The sequence below is a fragment of the Carettochelys insculpta genome, chromosome 6 (assembly GCF_033958435.1).
Source record: "Carettochelys insculpta isolate YL-2023 chromosome 6, ASM3395843v1, whole genome shotgun sequence".
In the NCBI taxonomy this organism is placed as follows: domain Eukaryota; kingdom Metazoa; phylum Chordata; order Testudines; family Carettochelyidae; genus Carettochelys; species Carettochelys insculpta.
Window position 1 is genome coordinate 47,627,531 of NC_134142.1, and position 24,539 is coordinate 47,652,069.

Here is a 24,539-nt window from a genome sequence, read left to right on the forward strand (position 1 = left end):
GGAAGCATCCAGATTCCAAAGGCATTCTGTCAATAGTAAATCGATAGAACACAGCACTTTTGTTGACAGAAAGACCGTCTGGACATTCTGGGGGCCCCTCCATTGACAGACAAGACTTCTGGGCCACCAGGCAGCCCTGACTGCTGTGCTACCAGTTGGCTGTTTTGTTGAGAGAACAGCCAGGTAGTCCAGCTGTTCTCTGTTGACAGTGGGGATTGCTCTTGTGGTCCACTTGGCAGTTTGGCTACAATCTGTTGACAAACATCTGTCAACAAATTGCTGTAATCTAGACATAGCCTAATAGCGCTACTTATAAAAGCTTCATTAATAAATAAATAAAGGTGCAGAGCTTTAGTGTTTAGGTGGTGGTTGGTAGCATTAGCTGGTCTTTTGTTAATCTGCAGGTGGCATGGCTTTGAGCAAGGCCCTGGCTACATGAGGGAGGAGGGGTGGGGCTGACCCTCTGCCTAATGTGCCAGTGAAAATAGGCTTCTGTGTCTTTCTTGGCACCCGTGCCAGGAGTTGCTGACCCCTGCTGTAACACATCAGTATTAATTCTACTTTTGCAAGATGTAACTTTTTAAAAAAAAATACTTCAAACTCCTAAAACGTACACCCTTTTAAAATATCTTAAACAAGTGAATGGCCAAAAAAGTAAAGTAATTTTTCTCTTAAATGTTTCTTCAGCATTGAGGTTTTGGAACAGCATGTTAGCTTTCTCGTGGGCCAGTATAATATGAAAGCTGTCTTGTATGTTGATCCAAGTGCAAGTCATCTAAAATCACTTCTATATCGTAATAGTAAAATCCTTTAATTATTTTATTTGTAAACATTACTTAGAAAGTATTGAAATGTCCATTTTACTATATTTTTGAACTCAAACTATCAGGAACAAGAATATATAATGCATTAGATTGACTAACAAGGACACTAATGGAAATTTTTAAGATCTTCAGTTGGGACCTTGAGCAGCAATCATTCAAGAGAGTGGCAAATTTATGTAAATAGCTAGTAAATATGAATAATTAAAAGCCTATTTGTTTATGAAGACATCAAATAAGCTAGATTTTCTGAATCAGGACTACTTCCTCAGATCAGTGATTCATGCTGTTCTGTTAACTACATATGGGTACAGCAATATTATATTGGGTACACTGTTGAATCAGTCTGTTGCCATCTCATCACCGAGATTCAACTTTGTGAGTGCACCTTTTGAACACAGGTACTAATTTAATCAAACCCATAGTAGCATTTTAAAACCGAAGATGAAGATAGCTATTTACTGTACAGAACTGGTTGACCTTTCCAGACAGTTCATACAGTAGAATGGTCTCTTTGAAGCACATTTGAGTAATTGATATTGAGTTAATGAACCATAATTCTGTCTTGCGGTCACATGAGTATGTATTTGCTTCTGAGGTTGCTTAAATTTCTCTGCCTTTTTCAATATACAGTGACTGTCCATTGAGAGTAGAAACAATGTGTCTCTTAAAAACTGGCTTTCTATAAGACTACAAAAGGAGGCTTAACTAGCCCATGATGATAAACCTTGATATACTTTTAGTGGCAATATGTGTGTGTCGTGCACTATTGCTTTGAGAATATTTGCTACTGTATGTGCATCAGACAAATGAAAAATTGAAGTCTTGATGTTTTTAAGAAGGGCATATCACTTTTCCCCACCCAGAAAATAGAAGCACGAGTGTCTGCAGATGAAGATCTTAAGCTTTCTGACCTTCTGAAATATTACTTAAGAGAATCCCAAGCTGCTAAGGTAAATCTGTACTTTTATGTTCAATGTACCTAGTTTATGTACGCTATTTGAAAGAGCATTTCTGAGTATCAAGGAACATAGACTAGATCACCCATGTGAATGTAAATTGTTATATTAATTCAGTGGATTAGGAAGAAGATTAAAATTTCCTGCCTGGTAATTTTTGCTTCCTCTGATAGTGCGAGGGAAATGTTTACAGAATTGTCCACATTCAGAAAGAGGCGGTTATAATGATGGATGTTCACATTTTTAATGCATTTCTAGTACTGTTTCTCATGGTATGCATGTATTTTACTTTAATAATCTAAACTATAGTTTGAGTCTAACATGATGGGAAAATAAGGAATTCCCGATGCCTCCTTTCTCATGGGTTTCTTTTAACAACATTTTTTGAAGTTTCTGGTATTGGCCACTATCAGACGCAGTATTAGACTGGACAAGACCACTTGGCTGTTGAATATGGGAACTTTACAATCCATTGAGTTGGTGGCAGGGAGAATCTGTTTTTGTTATACTCACATGACTGAATTTAAAACAATCCTCACAAACAGGAATAACATGAAAATCTAGAGACAAACAAAATAGTCAATACTCCTTGATCTGGGCTCTAAAAATACCCACCGGTAGGTCACTGTAGACTTCTTTTTACTTTATTTTGTAGGATCTCCTATATAGAAGATCTAGGTCATTAGTGGATTATGAAAATGCTAATAAGGCATTGGATAAAGCAAGAGCAAAAAATAAAGATGTGCTACAAGCTGAAACCACTCAGCAAGTATGTTGTCAGAAATTTGAAAAAATATCTGAATCAGCAAAACAAGGTATTACATTTTAAAAAAATTCTCAAGTAGCCTCATTTTTTTCAGACATATAAAATGTTTACTGCTCTGAATTTTCTCTGTATTTGTGACTGAGGACATTTTAATAGTATTTTCCTTCAATACTATAGACTAATGGTCTTTCTGGTGCCAAACTGTTGCTTAAATGCTGGCTGAATTTGGTCAAATCATGATATAAATAACTAATTGTTGCTTTTTTTTTTTTTTTGACACATAAAAGTGCAACTGACTGTAGATAGTGAAGCCAAATATAATTGTATCAAAATCAGTTGAAACAGGAAACCCTTATACAACTTTGCCTAGGCATTTTAGTGCTGATTCTCTTTGATGGCCATATCTCAGTGCAGGTTGTGATCTGTGAGAAATAGAAGACCAAGTGAGAGGAGGTTTTGGTGTGAATACTAGTAGTGGAGGTCTGTTCCAGCTGAAGCCACTTTTGTGGGTGAAAGGTGCTTTCCCTTGAGAGCCCTAATGTGCAACATGTTAGCCAGCAGCCACATGTGATTATTTGGCCAGTTGAATGTGGCTAGTTGGCTTGAACAATAGATATTCAGAATAACGTATCTAGTTCACTAAAGCAGTAGCTAAGGTAGTGACTTCAGAACTGGTTGACACCATGGCTTTAGACCCCCTCCCCCTGCTAGGGAAGTTGTGATGAAGGGAAAGGAGAAAAATGAATACCTACACTATCTGACTCCAGATAGCTTTACATATATGGAAATTTATGGTTCGGATAAAACAGCAAAACCATATTTTAAACAGCTCCTTCTCTAAGGGTATATCTACAGTGCAGTTAGAGGCATATGGCAGCTGACTTGGGTTCCAGGGGCTTGGGGTAATGGACTGTTAAGTTGCAGAATAGATGCTCTGAGAGCCTCCCAAATCATAGGATTTGAGAGCCCAGGTTTTGGGGAGGATGCTAGTACCTTGTATTTTAATTAAACAGATACTTAGACCTAATTCTCTGAATCTGAGCTAGCTGGCACAGGCTAGTCCAAGATTTTTAATTGAAGTATAGGCCAGGGGTCAGCAACCTTTCCAAGGTGGAATGCCAGAATTTGACCTTTTGACCTCTATTTATGGCCCAAGTGCCGGTGAACCTCTTTAAAGTCACTAACAGTCCTAATTACAACAGCTTCCTTAATAAATAAATAGATATAGCGCTTTACCATTTATGTGGTGGTTGATGGCATTAGCTGGTCTTTGCTCAAAGCCATGCTGCCTATGGATTAACCAATTTCCTGGCTGTAGGGGGGGAGGAGAGGCAGGGCTGAGCTTCCACCTTGTGTGTAGCAGTGCTGCAATAGAGCTGAGCCTAAATTGTAGTCTTAAACTTGTGATTTTTTTTTTTCCCTCCACCCACCCATTCAAAAAGGAAAGAGTCTTAATGCTTGAATATGTTGACACTGTTTTTAATGAAATCCCAAATTATACTTCACAGAACTTGTAGACTTCAAAACAAGAAGAGTTGCTGCATTTCGAAAGAATCTAGTGGAACTTGCAGAATTGGAACTGAAGCATGCAAAGGTATTCAAAGACCCATTTGGGTTGCATTTAAATCCATTTTCCATGTTGAATACCTGAATAAAATTAGTTCGGCCATTTTTGAGGTATGTAATGTATTCTCCATGTCCAGAAAGTTGTCTGTGTTGATACAAAATATAAGCAGCTTCAGCTGAAAGGGTAATTTAATTAAGTATGGATAATAGGAGTTACAGCAGAGACTTTAAATGGGGCTTGTGCTCCAAAGTGCTTTAGGTGCTTTTTTTGAACATCTCTGTTGTGTAGAAGGGATCGCATGGTTTGGCTTATAGTAATGCTACAGTTGTTTGTCTAGGTACATGTATGAACCTTGTTAGCCTTATGTGAATTTCCTTCTCTACTATTAGTGGATTATATTCTTGCAATATCCCAGTGAGGTATAAAAGGATGAATGAAGCTCATGTAGGAAGTCTGTCACTGAGCAAGAAATTGAGATATGGGCCTTGTGTTTTGTTTTGTTTTTTTTTAAGTTCAGTAGCATAGGATGTTGAATACGAAATTTAACTTGCAGATAACTTACTGAACATGCTAAATGCTTTTTAAGTAGATGAATTATTTTTCCCCTAGAAGACCTAAGTGCACTGTCCTTAAATGTCATTTAAATGCCTGTGAGCAGCTATTGCACATAGAGATAACAGCTTACTACTTTTGACAAAGCTGCAGATAGTGGCTATAATGTTTTATATCAAAGGACTTTTCAGAAGAACCATCTTTAACCATTTTTCCTTCAGTGTTCACATTATTCAATTATCATTATTTACACGGCTGCTGGTTCATTAAAACCTTATCTGAGAGGATTTATTTTGAATATTTGAAGCTAAAGCGAAACATAGATACTTGATATTCACAAGTGTGTGAGGGTCTATAAAAACAAAACATCCATGCAACTTTTGTTTAAATTGGTTTGGACATTTCAGTTTTTGATGTAAAACAGTTTTTAGTTTTGAATGCCTTTTAATGGTAGGAGAGGAAATGGCTTTTTTAAATGTAATTTTCAGGAAATCTTTTTTCATTATTTTATCCTTTTGCCATCTATCTTAAACTAAACTCAAAATATTTGTTAGCACTAGAATATATGGGACTCCTCACTTTTGTTCTTATGAATAAGATGGCTTTCACATGTACTGTTTTACAGTATTATATATATTATTTATTGGTTTTGAATATGATGTTTCTTGGGGCATCCAAGATTGAGATTCATTGTGTTTATCCCCTGCTTTCAGTGCAAGGGATTCTTTCTTGTGTTCCCTGGGTATCAGTTCCCTCATACAGCTAGCACTTCAGCTGCCCAGTACTCTCCTCTGAGCTATGCCAGCCTTGCCTTTGCCCTGCAGTTTCATGATACATCCCAGCTCCCAAGTCCTTGTCAGTGTCTCCTTATGGTATCTAGCCTCTGACTGCTGGATACCCACACAAATCCCAGATCTTCTGTTCCCACAGGAAAAATGTGCCCCGGTTTACTAGTGTGAGGTTAGGCCATGGCTCCTTTATCGCTCACAGCACTTAAGTTCAGTTATGGTAAAACAAAGGAAACGGTAAAGCAGAACAGAGTTTCCAGTAGGAACAAGAGTGAGTGATGGAAACAAATAGTTACATATGAAACAAAATTATAACTTGAAAACAAAGGCCTAAATTTATTAACAGCTAGTTTTTTCTCCAGGGAACTGATAGCCTTGCTGGGCTCCTCTACAAAGTGGGGGACCCTGCTCTGTGCCCCCAGAAAGGGTGGAGCCAGGACAGTCAGCCCTCATCATCGCTCAGACTGCAGTCACTCTGCTCCTTGCTGCCCCTGCACTGCTGCCTGGAGTGCACTGCAGCACTCCAGTTGTTACTTAAAGGGTTTGGGGCTTCAGCTGGTGCTGCACTAACAGCCAGTTGTTAGTTGTGAGTGTCTGTGTCACACAGAGAAATACAGGGGGTGCCCTGAATATTCGTTTTACTTCGCCCAAAAGGTGCTGTCCATATTGGGAATAGTTTACAATTTTAGCTTTTAATTGGCCAGGGATGTGAATGTGGACCTTTTGTGCACCCACATATTGAGTTCTTTATTTTAATCATTCAGAATAAAGATTTCCAAACACAAACAATATATCTGAAAGCTATATGTAATTGTGTATGTACCCCTTCCTTTTGTACTATTTGCTTTAATATATGTGACTAATTCCTTCCCTTCGCAGTAACTTAGTTGTCCAGGTTTCCTCACATCCATTCATACAGACTGATACTTGAAAAAACTTATTAATTCCTACTCCATTTAGTCTCTTACCTAATAATAACAGTTTTCTATTCTTAACAATAGCACTCAATTTACTGCTCTGGATAGGGTTCAAGTCCTGATGTGTCATATATTGCAAAGTTCATAATACCACTATCTTAGAGATTTGATCTGTAGACAGAATCATTAATGATGCACGGGAGTGCATAATAGAAAATTCTGATCCACATGATCTATGGTTATGAACTAAAACCAAGTCTTAGATTAATTCAGTTAATTTTTTTTATTAAGCCCATCAGGTCTTGTTGAAATGATTATGACTCAGATGTCCTTGCATATTCTTTGTTTTTAAAATGTGACAGAGTATAAAAGAAATTAAAGCTGTAGCAAGGTAGTGTATTTATATTATTTACCTTTCAGCTTCTATTTGCCATATTTAAATTTTTACATACTCTGATATGTTGAATCAGACAATTGCAGTTGACTGTTTCACGACAATCTTACAGGAAACTTTAAACCTTTAAAATGATGATTTAAATCGTTTTGGCTCTGGTCAAGAGATTCTTACTCAAATGGAAATGTTATGACCAAGCTTTCTGTTTCAGATTTTAGGTTGCTATGTCTGAAATGGTCACAAAAGACATACATCATTCAGTCTCTAGAAAAATGGAATTCTGGTTTTAAAAACCTGGGGAACTATTAAAATGGTGGAGACGGGCAGCGGTGGAATAAACCCCAGCAAGGACCCTTCAGGGATTAGTTAAGAGGCATTGACACTCAGGCATATTTTGATGAGGATAAATTCAATAGTGGAGTTAGTAAAACTTTTATCACTGTCAGTTTATAAAAATTATCGGGCAGGCTTTTGATCTACTTACTGTTAGACTGTTTAACCCATCTCCCCAAATGCTGAATAAGAACTTTCATGAAAAATTCTGTAGATTTGCAAATAAAATCCACTGTACCTCAGACTTTATATTTTGTTAGACTTTGTGAGATGAGGAGTGCCTGAGGTCTCATGCCCCCCTCTGGATCTCAGTTTTTGGAATGGGAATTATGTAAATTCCAGACACACACATTGAAAGTTTATCTTAAAGGAAAACTGAATAAGTACTAAATTAATAAATTACTGTTACCCTTATTTGCCACTAGAGGGTAAAGATGTTTCTGTGGTACCTTTGTAGACAAATGAAAACCTCCAAACAATTCTAAAATGTGCAGGTGTGCGTAGCTTGTGACTTCTAGCAAGTAATTTCAGTATATTATGCATATAGAAGCTCTTGAGCTATAAGCACAGAAGTCTGTAGTTAATGTTGATTTTCTTGTGAGTTACATGTACTTATGACCACCCATGATTTTAAAACCTTAGTTCCACAACACTGAACTTGAACAAACAACAAGGTAACAAGGTAGTGGTCATACTCTGGATTTGGTGAGGATAAACAGTATGATTTAAATGCAGTTTATATAGTTCAATAAACAATTCATTACAAAATCCTAAGATGACATTTTGTAAGTGAATTATCTTTTTCTAGCTGCCAGCTGAGTAAACTTTGAGATCTGAGGGTCCAGTTGTTGGTTTTTGCTTTCTACATCACTAGTAGTATAGACTTTGCATGCCAAATTGTTTTTATTTACATCTGTACAACTTAAATATTTGCCTTGCAGTTGAAACTTAGTTAGCAATTCTAATGACCAGTCTTCCAGAGCCATTCTGGCTCTGCAGGTCTAAGAACATGTTTAATGTTGTCACTGTCATCAGGAAAGTGAAACCACACGTGGATCGTGTCTGTGGAATATGGTGCTGCTTTTTGTAATTTTTTCAAAATTTAAATAATTGGTTTAGGGCTTTTAGAGTCTGCTTTTCCTGCATTGCTCCAAGATAAGTATACCACAGCAATTCCTGTCTAATTTATTTTCACTGCTATTCAGTGTATTACTTGAATAATTACGTTATGGGAGTAATCTGACACTAGTAGTATTACTGTCTTTTTCGTGTGAGGAATACCTGAAAGAATATCTTCAACGCAAATCTCAATTGCCCTTCTACAGCTGAGAATTTAACTCCAAAAGAGAACGACAGGTTTGTATGGTGAATTTGTTGAGTTTTGCATCACAAACTTCTGATGAAAATATGTATGCGAAAGATACGAGATACAGCAGAGAAGTTATTTAAACTAGTCACATTCAGAAAGTGTACTAGATCTCAGAATTTTTGTTCTTTGGTTCCTTGACACTGGGTTGCTATATTCAACAGACTAAACTTGCTTAAAGAAAAATTATTCTAATGTTTTATCTCTTTCATGGTGCTTAATAAGTCATGAATTTTATCTTCATTGAAAAATATTTTATACCTAAAAGGAAAATATGGTAATCTTTTTCCTTATTCCTACAGGGTAACTTGCAACTGCTGCAGAGTTGCCTGGCAGTGTTAAATGGAGACACATAAAACACACTGTCCTTCCACTAACAAGGGCTGCCTTCTTCTGGAGTTTGTTTTCATGACTTCTGATACGGATTTACATCTCACTGGAGAAATCAGTTGGCAAAGTACACACCACTAAGCTCCTCCTCTGTGAAAATGTGAAGCCTCCTGAAAGCAATTCCAGACTATATGAAGCAAGAGCATACTCATTTATGCACATGTATCCACACACATTTATTTAATCATCGTATGCTTTCATTGTTCAGAAATCAGATGTCCTGTTTCTTTGTGAAAGTAGCCAATTATGTTCATGTTATGAATAGTATTCTGGTATGGCTGCCAATCTTATTTACCTTTGTAAGTAATTTTTGAAGTTGCCCATTTGAACGCATTGTTCATATGGATTAAATATTGCCATTAGATGTTTGAATATTGTTGTTATAAAGCATTGTATGCATCCTTACTTTTTCCATGTCCTGGTATCAAGCATCTTAATATGATTTTTTTTTTCCAATTAATGAACATTTCTTAGAAATTTTGGAAAACTTTATGTAATCTTTATAATTATGATTTAAAAGGAAAAGCAAATGCATTAGTATGTTTGCCTTAACTTGTAGATTAATCCCGATTATTGTAAAATAAACTGTGAATCAGTGATTTTTCCCTAAAATTATGCAGCATTGTATCATTCATAATAACTTGACTAGACTTTTATAGCAAACTGGTTAATTTGATCAGCATTTTCTCCACTTATCCCCTGAATCAAATTGTTGAATAGCTAAACTCATCCAATAACTCTTCACTCAAGTTTGAAGGTTTTTTAGCTTGCTTATCTACTGGAACTAGATTTTTCTCATCCAGTTCACTTAGACTGCTTGCCATTCTATAGGAGAGTAATTTTTAAAAATGTAGGAAAGGGGAAGAAGAGTGGTGAATGCAGGGGACACAGTTAGAGAAAATGTTGCACTTAACTCCTTGGTTACATGCAAGAAGCTCTGCTTCTAGAATAAAAAGCAAAACAAAACTTTTGGACATGGAGTGGCAGGCGGTTCAAATTCCCTGGACCAGAATTTTAGGTTTACTGTGTTTGGATCCTACGTCTTTGGTTAGAGCATTGCTTTCTCTCATTCCTAATTTGAACCCTGAGTCTTTGTCTAGAGCTGTGGCTCTGTTTGTGTAATTCCAGAACACCAGTGCAAAAGGGTCTATAGCAGTGGTTCCCAAACTTTTTGGCACCTCATCCCCCCCTTTGATTTTTGAGAAACCCTCACACTCCGCACGTTTTATCCATCATCCAACCCCCCCTTAACAAACAAACATTCATAATTTAAAAACAAACTTGATATAAAAATGTTATTTAAAATTAAAAATAAGTATACAGTTTTTCTTGTCCCCTTGTGGGTGCCTGGTGCAGATCGAGCTGGCCAGTTGCCTGAGCCCCCGTCCCAGCTGCCAGAGCTGCCCATGTCAGCTGCCTGAGACCTGTGCTGCCAAAGCCACCTGCCCAAACCCCATGCCACTGGGCCCAGCCAGCTACCCGCCCATGAGCCGCTAGGACCAGTTGCCTGCCTGCCAGCCACCTCAGCCCTATGCTGCTGGGACCAGCCGCCTGCCCACCCCATCCACATGCCAGCCACCTGACCAAGCCCCACACTCTCAGGGTCAGCTGCCCATCTGCCAGTCTGAGCCATATGAGCCCTGTGCTACTGGGACCAGCTGCCCACCCACCTGCCAGTTTGTCACCCAAGCCCCGCATTGCTGGGGCTAGTCCTGCGAGTCAGCGGGCCCCCCTCGCTGCCCGCCCAAGCCCTTCCCCTCCGACAAAGTCAGGCACTACCAGCCTCCTGCTCTTACCCCATCCCCATTCCTCTCATCTAAGCCAGGCACCCCCAGCCTCCCATCTAACTCACCCTGTCACACTCTTACCTTTTCAGGAGGCAGCTAGCTCCATGTAGGTCTTCACGAGGTGCCTACTTTTTGTAGTGGCTGTGCCAGGTTACCCCCCTCCCCCCAAAATGGCAGGGGCTGAGAGCTGGAAACAAAGGCCATCTTTTTGTTTGGGTAGGGGAAATGATGAGAGGGGCTGGATTGCCTCATGCCTGACCCGGAATTTCTTCACACCCCCCACTTTGGGAAAATATGGTCTATACCTTCATGAATCACATCTGGTCTTGGAACTACTGTTTGTATTACTTTATGGATAAAGCAGAGATTTGGATAAATAGGGGTTTGTGGTGAAGAATCAGAAGTGAGTTAATATGCCAATAAGTAGCTTTCCTACATGAGGTCATGTTGATACACCATTTGTGGGGTCTCAAGACAGAAGTGAAAATACCAAGGAGTTGGATGGCACCTTAATGTTAATTTTTATTATGGATAATAATTAGTCCTTAAGGTTTACTTTTGCTAAAACAGACTACTCCCGCTACTGCTCTGAAACATGACAAGTGAGTTGAAACATTGATAAGATGCACAATGGAACCCTGCCTTTACTCTGATCCAGCCATTTATACAGGGAATTGCACAGATATGTAGCTACACAGGTATAAATTCCTAATATAGACAAGCCTTTAAAGAGGAACTGATGCTGAAAATGTTGCTTGCATCCTGCAAGAACTGATTATAAATGTGAAAAAAAATTTCCAGTGGCTCCTGAGGCACATAATTATTCCCAGTTCTGTCTGTAATATGCTAGTCAGTTTGGGGATTTTTCTTTTCTCTGAGGCACTCAATCTACAATCAGACTGAAGGGAAAAAGGATAATATTAACTAAAAAAAAACCAGTTACAGTAAGTTTAGATGCCTCATTTTAACAGAGGAGTTTGTTCCATCACTACAGCTTACAAAGGCAATTTCTCTGCTCTGGTTGCTATCATCTCCCCATTAGACTCTGACAAAGGCTCACATCCCCATCTGATCAAACTTTTTTCCTCTTTTGATAAGTACTGTTGATACTGGGCCATTTCCACCTTGCTGAATAGACCTTGTCAGCTCTGGCCCTCCCTCTTACTGGGACTCCACTCTTTAAATACCCCTCTGAAACCACGCCCCCCAATGCATCTGATGAAGCAGGTCTTTGCCCACGAAAGCTTATGCTCCAAATATCAGAGGGGTCGCCATGTTAGTCTGGATCTGCAAAAGCAACGAGGGGTCCTGTGGCACCTTATAGACTAACAGAAATGTATGAGCATAAGCTTTTGTGGGCAGAGACCCACTTCGTCAGATGCAGGTAGTGGAAATTTGCAGAGGCAGGTATAAATAGGCAGGCCAGAGCAAGGCTGTAGATAATGAGGTTAACTCAGTCAGGGAGGGTGAGGCCTACTGCCAGCAGTTGATCTGGAGCTGTGAACACCAAGAGGGGAGAAACTGCTTTTGTATTTAGCTAGCCATTCACAGTATTAAACAAAGACTGTGAATGGCCAGCTAAATACAAAAGCAGTTTTTCTGACTGAGTTAACCCTGTTGTCTACAGCCTTGCTCTGGCCTGCTTATTTATACCTGCCTCTGCAAATTTCCACTACCTGCATCTGACGAAGTGGGTCTTTGCCCACGAAAGCTTATGCTCATACACTTCTGTCAGTGTATAAGATGCCACAAGACCCCTCGTTGCTTATGCTCCAACGTATCTGTTAGTCTATAAAGTGCCACAAGACTTTTTGTTGTGCCCGTCACTACAGTTAATCCGTTCCCCCTGGATGTGGTGATGGAAGAGGCTAAATCCGCCTGCCTTTAGCGGTCAGTCAGAGAGAAGGATTGCTCGGCGCGGAGGAAGTCGGGGAGAAGGGGGATGTAATTTAAGTGCGAAGACCGGCCTCGATTGAGCCACTGTTTTAAAGGCCACTTTGTAGCAGTAGCGGGTACGGGACTTGCGGCTCACTCCGTTCTCTAGGCCCCTATTGGCTCTGCCGGGCTCTTATGACGCGGGGATGGAAGCCCAGCAGAGGGCTCCGCCGCATCCGCCCGGTAAGGCAGCCGCCCAGCGCAGCGGCGGAAGTGGGCGGCGGGCAAGTTTCCGGGCGGACCCGGTGTGGGGACAGAGTTCGCTGACGTACCAGGCGGATTGGAGCTGGGGGTCTGGCCGGCCGCAGGTATGAGCCGCCTGCATGAGGAGGAGGATCCCTACGTGATCGAGGAGCCCAGCGATGAGGAGCCCGGGCAGAGCAGGTACGGAGCGCCCCTCGCTCCTGCTGCAGTATAAAGCCGCCCCCCGTCACTGCAGGGAGCGGCGGGCCGAGTTCCCGTCGCCCGCACCATGGGCCTGCCTACCCTGGGCTCTCGAGCTTAGGGAGTAAAAAGGCAGAACCTGACTGGGCTTGGCGTCCTCAGCGCCGACTGACAGAGCCCCCGAGGAGATTCGGCGGCCGGGCCAGTGGGAGGTGTCCCGCCAAGTCGCTGCTTCATTTATCTCCTTTTCTAAGAAAGTTCTGCAACTAGGCTGGGAAGGGTTGGAAGTGATTCCAGCTCCCACGCGCCCAACTTAAAACATTTCCCTCCACAATCACCGAAATGTACGGGTGGGCAAAGCAAGAAAGATGCTGCCTGAGGCCCACCCTGCCGAGCGTGAAATCTGATGGAAGATGCTGCGTAACGTTCCTGTTTACAGTTCTGCAGAAACAAGCTGCTTTCTGATGCTTTTTTGAATCTCAAATTGGAGTAATCTGTCATTTCTTGCAATTGTGAAAATTTAAATGGGCCACCAAAAATGACTAAAAGTACAGATGAGTATTAGCTGTTGAAATTATTTCTTTTAAAAATAAATTTCTGCCAAACGTATTAATAGTCATTTCAGTTGCTACTCTTAGCTTGTTGTACTTTGCATTTAATTCTGATTCCTTGCAACACAGTAAAACTACACTCATAGGCATAGTGGCATTGTGACTGCATCCAAGAAAACAAACATACATGCTTCATCGCAAAAACACTATAGTTTTGTGCACTGTTGATTCTTGCATTCCCAGACTGTTTCAACACACAACAAAGTTTCTTATTGCACGTCACTGTTGTACACCGAGAAATGAACCATATGGAACATACACTGGAAGGGAGGCAAGCTGTAATTTATAGCAAACTATATGTGACCTCACTCAAATGGAACTTGTTTCTTTAAAGGAAACATCATTTTCTAGGATTTTTCCTGAGCTTGCTTTTTTTATGGCTGCTATAGTGGTTTTTTTTTAATTACAGTCTGAGTAGTTTTTATATCTAAACTGAAATACTTAAGATTGTGATCCTGCAGTTGGCAATGCATAGGTAGGCTACTGTGCTTACTCATAGACCCACTGACTTCACTGTCAATTGTGGGATTTTTAGACTTAATATATAGACCAAAATGGAGCAGTAGTCCAACTAAACTGTAGAATATGTCCACTCAATACACAGAAGGTTGTTTCAGTATGTCAGAACAATTCAAAGGTTTTTATTGCATCAATAGAAGGATTGATTATAGTAAACCAATAATAATGCATTTTAATACTTAAATATCTTGTAGCTCAGAAGATGAAGTGGATGTGCTTTTATATGGTACTTCTGATCAGAAGCGCAAACTGATAAGGGAGTGTCTTACTGGAGAAAGTGAATCTTCAAGTGAAGATGAGTTCCAAAAGGAAATGGAGGCAGAACTAAACTGCACCATGAAAACTATGGAGGGCAAGTGGAAGTCATTAGAAACAGGTAAATACATCTGTTTTAGTATCTGCTTCTCTGTAAAACAGTCAGCCAGCTAAATTAATGGATTATTTTACCTTGGGATTCAGTTATGTTGATACACTGAATTATAGTACTGTTTGACCCCTCAGTTTGATTATGGTGTGTTCACTGACAATTATAGAATAGCTGGACATAAGTGCTGAAGTGATCAGGGATTAAATAGTTCACCAAGTCATTTGAATTTAAGCTACTATCAGTATACCTCAATATACCAATGCTCATTTAGATTAATGGTGAATTTTGTACTTTCCAAGATTCTCCTCCTCCTTTTCTTCCAAAAGGAAGTCCACCAATTGTCAAATGCCCATCAGGTACCAACACCCCTCTCCCTCCGTGCAGCCAGGCACCTTCCCCTCCTCCAGTGACTTGCCAGAGCCGTGCAGCCCCAAGACCTACTGGGAAGGAGCTGTGCCTGGGCAACATCGCAAGGCACGGCGCAGCTCCTGACCAAAGCCTCTGGAGCTTCACCAACGAAAGGGCTGCAGGGGCTGCCTTCTCCGCTGCTGCCACGCGCTTGTGGTGGGACCCATGCATGGAGTGGGCAGAGGGCTGCCCCACATGTGGGGCCTATTGAGCCTGAGTGGCGTTTGCCACATTGCGCTGCCCCATTTGCTACATGTGGTGAACAGGAAGCATATTGGACAATGCAGGTTTAGTGGTTTGCCTTCCTTGGTCCATTGCTCTATTTTAGGGGGTCTCCAGTCCTGTTTTCAGACTGTCTCCTCCAAATATGGGGGTGGGGGAGAGGGCTGTGGCTTTACTTCTCTCCCTGCCTTAAGTGATTCTGTAATGTTGTCAGGAGTTGTTTGTATAAATCTCATGTAAGAAGGAAAAACAGGTAGTAGATTTCCTCCACATACTGCAGATCATCTTAAGAGCATCAGCCACACTTCTGGCAAATGGGACTTTGCCCTGATGATGTGGGGCTCTAGGAAGTGATCACTTACTGGCAGTATAGGGGAAAGTAAAAATAAGACATTTTATGTTACAAAGAGGAAAAAGAAATTTTGCTTATTGCCCAGGGATCCCTTTGTGCTAGACGAACGTAATTGGCGGGTAGAGGTACACTAATGGTTTTTCTAGAATTGCGGTTCTATTTAAACCTGAATGACTTGATATCTGATTAAATTGTGTTAACTAAGATAAAAGCAAATGCTAATGTGGACGTGCTAAAAATATTTGTTCCAAGATGTGCATTCTGGAGTGCATTTTAGATAACACAGCCACTTCTTCACATTAGTGGTGTTGCACAAAGCCACTAGGTTTAGACCAATTTTCATAGCTGTTTTGTAGGCTTTAAGGCTTTGCTTTCTTTCTGAGCATTTGTAATGTTCAGAAGACTTCTTTATGTGAAAATAGATTGCTTTTTAAGGCATCGAAAGCAGCTACAAGGATTCCGTCCTCAGAAGGAAAGGAATAGTGGTGTGTTGAACGTGCAGGAAACCTCAGTCTTTGTGTGTGCCACACTTTTGAAGTGTTGTTATATAGCAAACAATGTTCAGTGCCCATTTTGTACTTTTATAAAGGAAATTGATACTGGTATGAAGTGTATTTGTGAATGTAATCAATTAGGGTGATAACATACTCTTCAAAAAACAAGCAGTCCTGGAGCACCTTAGAGACTAGCAAATTTATTTATTAGGTAATGAGATTTTGTGGATAAGACCTACTTCTTGGAATCTCCAATGTGAATGCATTAACAGGAAAACAAAACAAACAATATTTTAAATATTAGTCCCCTGAAAAAACATCGGTAACATATAATTCAAAAACTAGGCTATGAACTGGGAGTATAATTACTTCTCAAACCAGAATTAAAAGCTGAATGCATATCTCAGGTATTTTTCTGCTCTTTTTGGTCCAGAGTGACACAGTTGCCAGAGGCATTAGTTTCTTACAACTGAGAAGAATGTGTATCTTGGTTCCTGTTACAAGTCACAGCGCAGGTTACTGGTGCAAACTGATGTTTCATTGTATGCAGGTTCTCAATTACTGGTTAGTTTAAAGGTGATTTTAGACACCTATCATCCATACATTGATTTCAGTGGGGCTACTCAGAGGGTAAAGATCTATAACGTGTAACAATTGGATCGCAGTTGCCTTTACAAATAGTTACAAGGAATGTGCCTTTGGTGATCCCTTTTCCTGAATTCACTCATGGAGATGCAATCTGTTTTTATATATCGTGCTCATGATAGCTAATTCTGGTGCCTTCTTGTTTTGTTTGGCTATGATTTCGTAAATAGGTACTTCCTCAAGTACTGAACAAGCTGGAACAGTCACCACGGCAAAGTACTATGATGACATTTATTTTGACTCTGATTCAGAGGATGAAGATAAAGTAGGTAAATGGCTGCAGAAAGAGTTGGTGATATCCACAGTGGTATCTCCTACTCCGAACCTGAAGAGTCTTCTCTAGAGTGAGGGGCTGTGGCTGGAGAGGGTCTTGAGGGCATGTATGTCCTCTCGCATCACCACTAAAGCTCTGAAAAAGCATTCATTTACATTAAACTCTTTCATATCCAGCACCCGTGTGACTGGAACGTTGCTGGATATTCAAATGTGACAAATAGTGGAGAGGCATCTTCCCCCGGTCTGTGACAGGTCTGTGCCTGCCTGCAGGGGACTCTTGTCCCACGCCAGCTGCAGCATGGTGATCTTGTTCTGCTCCTTCTTCTCTGCCTCATGGGAGGCTGGCGGCACCTCTCATTTGTGGCTTGGTCAGTGTGGCAACTCCTCCTGCTGCCAGTTTCACTGCCACGTTGCCCCTCTTCCCTGGTGCCTCCTTCTCCCTGGTGGCCCACAGCAGGGCCTTGTTGTGGGGCTTCCCCTTCCCTGAGGTCAGCGCGTTGCTCTCCAGCTATCTCTGGCATCAGCGCAGTTACACACTCAGAGGGCACTCCAGGGCCTCACCCCACCTGGAAAATGTAACACCTCCCCTCGGCAGGGCTGTCTTGTCCCAGGACACTGGCTCAGTGGTGCCACAACACCAGGGACCGATGGGTCTGTGCCACTCCCCAGACGGCAGCTGGATTCTGCTTCCCATGTGACCAATGCGTGGGAGATGAGTGGGACGGGGAGGCAGCTGCAAGCAGCGGAGCCTTCTAAAGGAGGCGGCCTAGGTACCGGGATGGCGCCTGGTGCCAGGTGTTTGAGAGTTCTGGTAGACTGAGTACTGGTTAAAAGAGAAGTATCAGAGGGGTAGCCGTGTTAGTCTGGATCTATAGCAGCAATGAAGGGTCCTGTGGCACCTTATAGACTAACAGAAAAGTTTAGAGCATGAGCTTTCGTGAGTTAACTCACTTCTTCAGATGCTGGTCCTGGAAATCTGCAAGGCCAGCTATAAATAGGCCAGAGCAAGGCTGGGGATAACGAGGTTAGCTCAGTCAGGCAGGCTGAGTTGTATTGTCATCAGTAGATCTGGAGGTGTGAACTCCAAGAGAGGGGAAGCTGCTTTTGTATTTAGCCAGCCATTCACAGTCTTTGTTTAATCCTGAGCTGAGGTTATTGAATTTGCAGATGAATTGTAGCTCAGCAATTTCTCTTTGGAGTCTGTTCTTGAAATTTCTTTGCTGCAGGATAGCTACTTTTAAATCTGCTACTGTGTGTCCTGGGAGATTGAAGTAGTCTCCTATGGGTTTTTGTATATTGCCATTTCTGATGTCTGATTTGTGTGCATTTATTTATTATTTATTAAGAATAAATGCACACAAATCAGACATCAGAAATGGCAATATACAAAAACCCATAGGAGACTACTTCAATCTCCCAGGACACACAGTAGCAGATTTAAAAGTAGCTATCCTGCAGCAAAGAAATTTCAAGAACAGACTCCAGAGAGAAATTGCTGAGCTACAATTCATCTGCAAATTCAATAACCTCAGCTCAGGATTAAACAAAGACTGTGAATGGCTGGCTAAATACAAAAGCAGCTTCCCCTCTCTTGGAGTTCACACCTCCAGATCTACTGATGACAATACAACTCAGCCTGCCTGACTGAGCTAACCTCGTTATCCCCAGCCTTGCTCTGGCCTATTTATAGCTGGCCTTGCAGATTTCCAGGACCAGCATCTGAAGAAGTGAGTTAACTCACGAAAGCTCATGCTCTAAACTTTTCTGTTAGTCTATAAGGTGCCACAGGACCCTTCATTGCTGGTTAAAAGAGAGTTCACTGTATACAGTAGGACTCCCCTTCCCCCCAACTTAAGCGGAGGTTGCATTCTTGGGCAACCCGACTTTAGTCAAATTTTGCATTACTCGGGGGAATTGGGGAAACTGACCAGCGTAGCACCCACTCCTGTGAGTGGTGGACAGCCTGGTTCTGGGCTGCCCCCTACTTAGGAGCGGGAAAACTGACCAGTGCTGGTCAGTTTCCACACTCCTGCGAGCAGTGGGGAGCTGGAGCCTGGCTCCCAGCTTCCTCCCTGCTTTCCCCACCCTAGGGGAAACAGGGAGACAGGGTGGTGGGGAGCTGGCACCTGGCTGTCAGCTCCCCACTGCCCACAGGAGACAGGAGCTGACCTACGCTGCAGCATGGGTCAGTTTTCCTGCTCCTGGAGTGGTGGGCAGCCCAGAGCCAGGTGCCAGCTCCCCACCACTGGGTCACGTTAAGCTGAGATACGCACAGCTTAAGTGCACATAGCTGGGGTTCTACTCTATAGCCCAGTGCTGCATTAATCCTTTTCTGGTAGTATCTTCGAAGCCTTAGTATTAATGGAGATTTTTGTGATTGCGTGGTACAGTAAAAAAGGAAGTAGGAACTTTTCCTTTGATTAAATAGTTCAGTGGTTGCCAATCAGGGGACTGGGGATACCTGGTGAGCCATAGGAAGCTTTCAGGAGGTCTGCAAAAATACATTAGAGGAGCTGATATTATATGCACTGGGGCCCAGGGCAGAAAGCCAAAGGCTGAGCTTTGCCACTTAGGACTGAAGCAGAAGCTCAGGCCATTTAGTTTTGCAGGGCCCTTTGTAGCATGGGGCCAAGGGCAACTGCCTTGCATGCTGCCCCTGATGTTGGCAGCTTTTAGTCTCCAGGGCTGTGTCTACACTACAAAAATAATTTTGAAGTTGAGCATCTACACACACCCTATTTCGAAGTTGAACTTCGAAGTAGGGCACTACTCCATTTCTGGGAATGGAGTAAGGACTTTGAAGTTGGGCTCCCTGCTTCATAGTTAACTTCAAAGTAATGGAAAATGCATATAGACTCTCTGGTGGCTACTTCGAAGTTAATTTCAAAGTTAGTTCCTAGTGTAGACACAGCCCTAACTAGGCAGGAAGACAGGTGTTGTGGCATGGGGAGGCTGAGAAATTTTTATAGCATGTTGGGCCGGGGGGCATGGTAACTGGGCAAAGTAACCAGGCTCAGGAAGGAAAAGGTTGTGAACCCCTGAAATAGATAATAGTTTTCTGTTTAATGGATCACATTATGTGAGAGGTAAAGTTCAACTATGTTCACAAACACCTCGCAGATACACCAGTGGCCAGGAAAAAAAAAAGACAGGCGCAGCGCCAGATTCCTACTAATGATGAGCTACTGTATGATCCAGAAGCAGATGATCGAGACCAAGAGTGGGTGAACGCACAGAGACAAGGGTAAGAAGCTGTAAACATTTTAATCCTAGAAATATTGGACTGTGCTGAGCAATTTAAAAGCCTGTGCTATAAATACAGTATATCTAGAGTTGTTTTGTTGATTCACAGCTTCATTTGACGTATATGAAATAAAAACTTGTTTTAAAACAGTGTGCTTAGCTACATTTGCAGGTGTCAAAACATGTATTTTTATCGTTTTGAACCTGTACATACTCGGTGCCAATCTTATTCAACATAAACTCCTCACTGACTTTAATGGGAGTTGTGTTAGGATGTAACTCTGAAAATACCACCAGAGGAAGTAAGGATTTTAAATGCTGCTTTATTACTGTCCCTTTTTTTTTTTTTTTTTTGTTTACCAAAAAAATAAAATAAAATAAATCCTGAAAGTCACCCATGTGTTGAGTTCCCATTGAAGGCAAATGACGTTCCACATACAGCGACCTTGCAGGATTAGGTGGTGTCTAATATTTTTTAATGTTCTGGCATAGTTTGATCACTCGACCGTTTAGCAGTAGGTCACTATGCTAAATGAGGTAAAACTAAGGTGAATGCATTTTTGGTTTTGGCAGGCTTTGAATTTAGTGAGGCAGAAGAGTGTTTAGATAAAATGGAAAGAACCAAGAGCTTCTTTTCTGTGGGATTTTGGGGTTGTGTAAGAAGTAAAAACCCTTTGACCTATGTGAAAACTAGATTCTGAAGTTCAGCTAGAACTAATAAAAGCAGAATTAAATGCCTTGTGCTGATTACACCTAGGAAAAAATGCACCATATTTCATGTGGAGCAAAAGGTTATCATAAAGAAATTGACACTCAGTTAAGATTCAAGCTCTTGAGCAAATTAAAATCCTTGCATACTAATTAAATATAAAAAGCGAGGCTGAGAGACCAACAAATGTTGGTGCTTTATTTTTACCCCCAACAATATGAATCCTGTGTGCTTTGGATTGGGAGAGCAGGGTTCCAGGTATCCAACATTTGCTGCAGGTAGTGTTGTAAAATACAGCTTTAAAGTTCAGTCTAGATGCCTAATCTGTAGGGATGGATATTTTCACCTGTTTTTTTTACCTCATGGTAGGTACCAAAATGTAAGAAGAACTCAGCAGCAGCAATTCAAACCTTCAGCCATTCCAAACAGTGATGCTGTTTTGAACTGCCCTGCTTGCATGACTACATTGTGCCTCGACTGCCAAAGGTAATTACTGAACTATAAACATGAAGTGGTATTTCCATAATGTCTTATTTTCAGCTGCAGTGAAATATGTAATTTATACTTATTAGTTTTGAACAGTAGATAATGTCATTATGGAAGTAAAGGTGTGGATTCAGTGCATGCAATTATATTTCACCTTGGTTCAACAGTAGCAAATCTAGGAATTTTCTGTGGCGATGTTGGAGTGGGACCATCATGGAAAGAAGCAATATGTGTTTTGAAAATTCATTGAATATTTATGAGATAGATATAGTTCAGATCACTAATGCTTTTCAGAAGCCTTAATCTTGTACATCCCAGCTGTTTTGTAAACCAGCCTGTCAGCTTGGATCAATCAATGACTAAATGATCAAATACTCACACTCAGTTTTTGTGTTATGCTGATTGTGGTGGGAAGTAGAACTCAAAGGCAGAGTAGTAAATAACCCTAGTAATACATTGGTATTTTGAAAGAATATTGGGTCACAACAAACTAGTATTCCAGAACATGTAGAAGACATTGAAATGATGATACTATGTTCGGATATAGTAGCAGATGTTTGAGTTGCAAGAAAATGTCTTTGCTATTTCTCAGTACAATTTTATGGCATGTCCAAAAGATGTTACCTCAGTGTGTGTGCGTGTGTGTGTGTGTGATTTTTACTTGGAAAAAAGTGGGGGGGGGAGGTAGGTAGCTGGCTCCCTGCCCCCAGTAGGGATCCCACAGCTGGGACTGCTGGCAGGGCTCTGTGCCAGCTCCTAGCCATGAGGCTGCTGGGGACCCCTGCCTCCTGGCTGGGTCCATGGTGCTGGAGCTGCCAGTGGAGCTCCGTGCCTGGGCCAGCTCCGAGTCCTGGGGCTGCCAGGGTTTCCCGTCCCTGGCTAGGTCCTGGGGGCTGGAGCTGCTGGTGGAGCTCCCAGCCCTGCAGCTATCAGGGTTGGCCCACCCAGGTCCCTGGGCTGTAGCTCTGCACCTCACATGGCTCCTTCACATGGGGCTTCTGGGTTTTCCCCGGCAGCCAGGTCCTTGAGTCTGGAGCTGCCAGCATGGCTCCGTGCCCCGGCCATGGAGCTGGCAGGGTTCCCCTGTCATCGGGCTGGGGATTTTGGCTGGGATGTGATGATACAGCATACCATGCCGTACCATCACAAAAAAAGCACTGGTCCTAAGCATTATAATGATCTTTGGTGTCTAATCTTATATTCTTGACACTAGGAATATGTAACTGAGTTGATCCCCATCTAGTCATAGTGTTTTTTTGTTTTAAAAAGAGAGAAGTGTCAACAAAAGCACATTATCTGATCTGTTTGAACAGGGAAAAAGTTAACACTTTCCTCGCTGAACCCTTGCCCACCATCTACTGTACTTCACACTTGGTCTAATTTAGCCTTCTGGATTCTAAACTGCACGTACAAGTTCTACATTCTTCTTGAGATGTAGATTTTTAGAAACTATAAAGATGCTCACAAAGGTCCAATCTTGAGAAGTGTTGAGCTCTCTTATCAGTTTACCTTAATGACAGTTGCCTAGTGCCTCAGGCTTTGAAAGGAATGCTTGGCTAAAATGGATGAAATCTCTGTTCATACCAAGAAGCTCTTTGGAAGCCAAAACTGAATGAGAATGTATACCTAGGTTATTATCCTGGTTGAATAATAGACGCAAGGATTTGGGAATGTCTTAGCAGAGAACAGTTGGGAGCATTTAGCATGGTGATGAATTGAGGAACAGTATAGCCTTATTTTATAAGGAAAGAAACAAATCAGAAAGTAATTTGTCACTCCTTTCTTGAAAGCTGTACCAGAAGATTGGATCTGAATTTATCTTTCTAGTGTAAATATATTGGCTCAGAATTTTAAGATACTAAATTTACGTTGACAGATTTGTGATTCACAAACTTTTTTGGAAAAAGTTAGTTTTGGACTGATTAGAATCATGAGAAATGACAGGCTTAAAATGAGTTAATGTTGGGGGCAAAGGATAGGTCAAATTTTAGTTTCTAATCTTTGTCCCATTTTAGCCATAAATCACCATCATGATTCCACAGTAATATTGCTGTGTAGTTCAGGGATGTTTATCATAACAAGCAGCTACATACTTATAAACAGGTTAACTTCAAAACTAATGAAACACCTTTTGATTTTGTGTTTCCTGTCTTCAGTCCTACCTTCAGCTGTGGTCACTAGTTTTGTGAAAACAGAATTCTATCAGAGGAGAATATGACAATTGCATTTTCTTCTTTTCTTCCTAGACATGAATCCTACAAAACACAGTACAGAGCTATGTTTGTGATGAACTGCTCTGTTAACAAAGAAGAGGTTCTAAAATACAAAGGCCCAGTGGACAAGAAGATAAAGAAAGGCCATAAGAAAATGAAACACAGCAACGAAGTCACCACTGTGCAAGCAAATCAGGAAGAGGAGGAAGTATATCATCCAGTCAAATGTACCGAATGTTCAACTGAAGTGGCAGTCTTGGATAAAGATGAAGTTTTTCATTTCTTCAATGTTCTAGCAAGCCACTGTTAATGTGGAAAAACAGCTGTGCTGTTCAAGACTCTATGAAATCCCAAAAAATGTGGACAATATTTTATTTTTTAAAAAAGGACAAGCCCTTTTTATTTGACAAGTTTTAAACTGTCACTGTAAGAATCTTTTTGTAAAACTTCATGGAAGAGATACATGAATGGATTAATACATTAATGGATCACATTTGGGAGCAATAGCCTGTCAGGCCCTCAGATAATGATAAAAGCATAGAGAGTTTAAATTCATGTACATACTAGGCAATATTTTTGTGTATTGGAACCATTGCTCGTGTACATATGCAGTATGTTGTCATGTGTTAAACTGTTGCTTATAATAAAAACTGTCCAATTTACCTGGTATTCATTGAATCTTTCAGTGGAGTATTGGATTTTTGGTTTGTGTGCTCAAGGTGTTGACTGTCTTATTCTGACTCTGAAGTCAGGTTTCCCTGGGCTCCTCACTTTTGTTTGGTTGAGCTGTTGACCATCTTCTGTCTGAGTTTCTCTGTGTTCTTCATCTTCATGTGATCAAAGAGCTGCTTGTCTTTGTCTTGGTGTTGTGCTTTCAGCAACTCTTGATTGTGCCATTCTTTATGAATGTGATGTAGTTGGATAACATTAGATGCAGTGGTATTTTTTGTTTAGGCATTTTGCAAAAAATTCTGTAAGTGAACTTTTTACTGTGCAAGTTGTCACTTCTAGTGAGAAGCTATACTTGCTAGTCTA

The 24,539-nt window shown here is 41.1% G+C and overlaps 2 protein-coding genes across 2 annotated transcripts in view; both read left to right on the forward strand.

Moving 5' to 3' along the window:
- Nucleotides 1-9,209, forward strand: part of SNX6 (sorting nexin 6) — a 46,884-nt gene extending 37,675 nt beyond the window's left edge. Inside the window, exons 11-14 of the mRNA XM_074996856.1 lie at nt 1,688-1,774; nt 2,436-2,595; nt 4,055-4,140; nt 8,766-9,209. Of these exons, the coding sequence (XP_074852957.1) occupies nt 1,688-1,774; nt 2,436-2,595; nt 4,055-4,140; nt 8,766-8,819 (387 nt within the window). The 3' untranslated portion in view covers nt 8,820-9,209. The remainder of the gene's footprint in view (nt 1-1,687; nt 1,775-2,435; nt 2,596-4,054; nt 4,141-8,765) is intronic.
- Nucleotides 9,210-12,835: 3,626 nt separating this feature from the next.
- Nucleotides 12,836-24,160, forward strand: EAPP (E2F associated phosphoprotein). Its single transcript, XM_074996858.1, has 6 exons — nt 12,836-12,959; nt 14,284-14,465; nt 16,748-16,846; nt 19,974-20,097; nt 21,175-21,291; nt 23,538-24,160. The coding sequence occupies exons 1-6, from the start codon at nt 12,886-12,888 to the stop codon at nt 23,812-23,814; spliced, it is 873 nt and encodes a 290-aa protein (XP_074852959.1). The 5' UTR covers nt 12,836-12,885; the 3' UTR covers nt 23,815-24,160.
- Nucleotides 24,161-24,539: the final 379 nt, after the last annotated feature.

Excerpts from the sequence above, each read along its gene's own strand:
- EAPP (XM_074996858.1), top strand. The coding sequence starts at position 12,886 with ATGAGCCGCCTGCATGAGGAGGAGGATCCCTACGTGATCGAGGAGCCC. Across the intron at positions 20,098-21,174 it reads GTGAACGCACAGAGACAAGG|GTACCAAAATGTAAGAAGAA; the intron begins GTAAGAAGCTGT and ends ACCTCATGGTAG. Across the intron at positions 21,292-23,537 it reads TTGTGCCTCGACTGCCAAAG|ACATGAATCCTACAAAACAC; the intron begins GTAATTACTGAA and ends TTTTCTTCCTAG.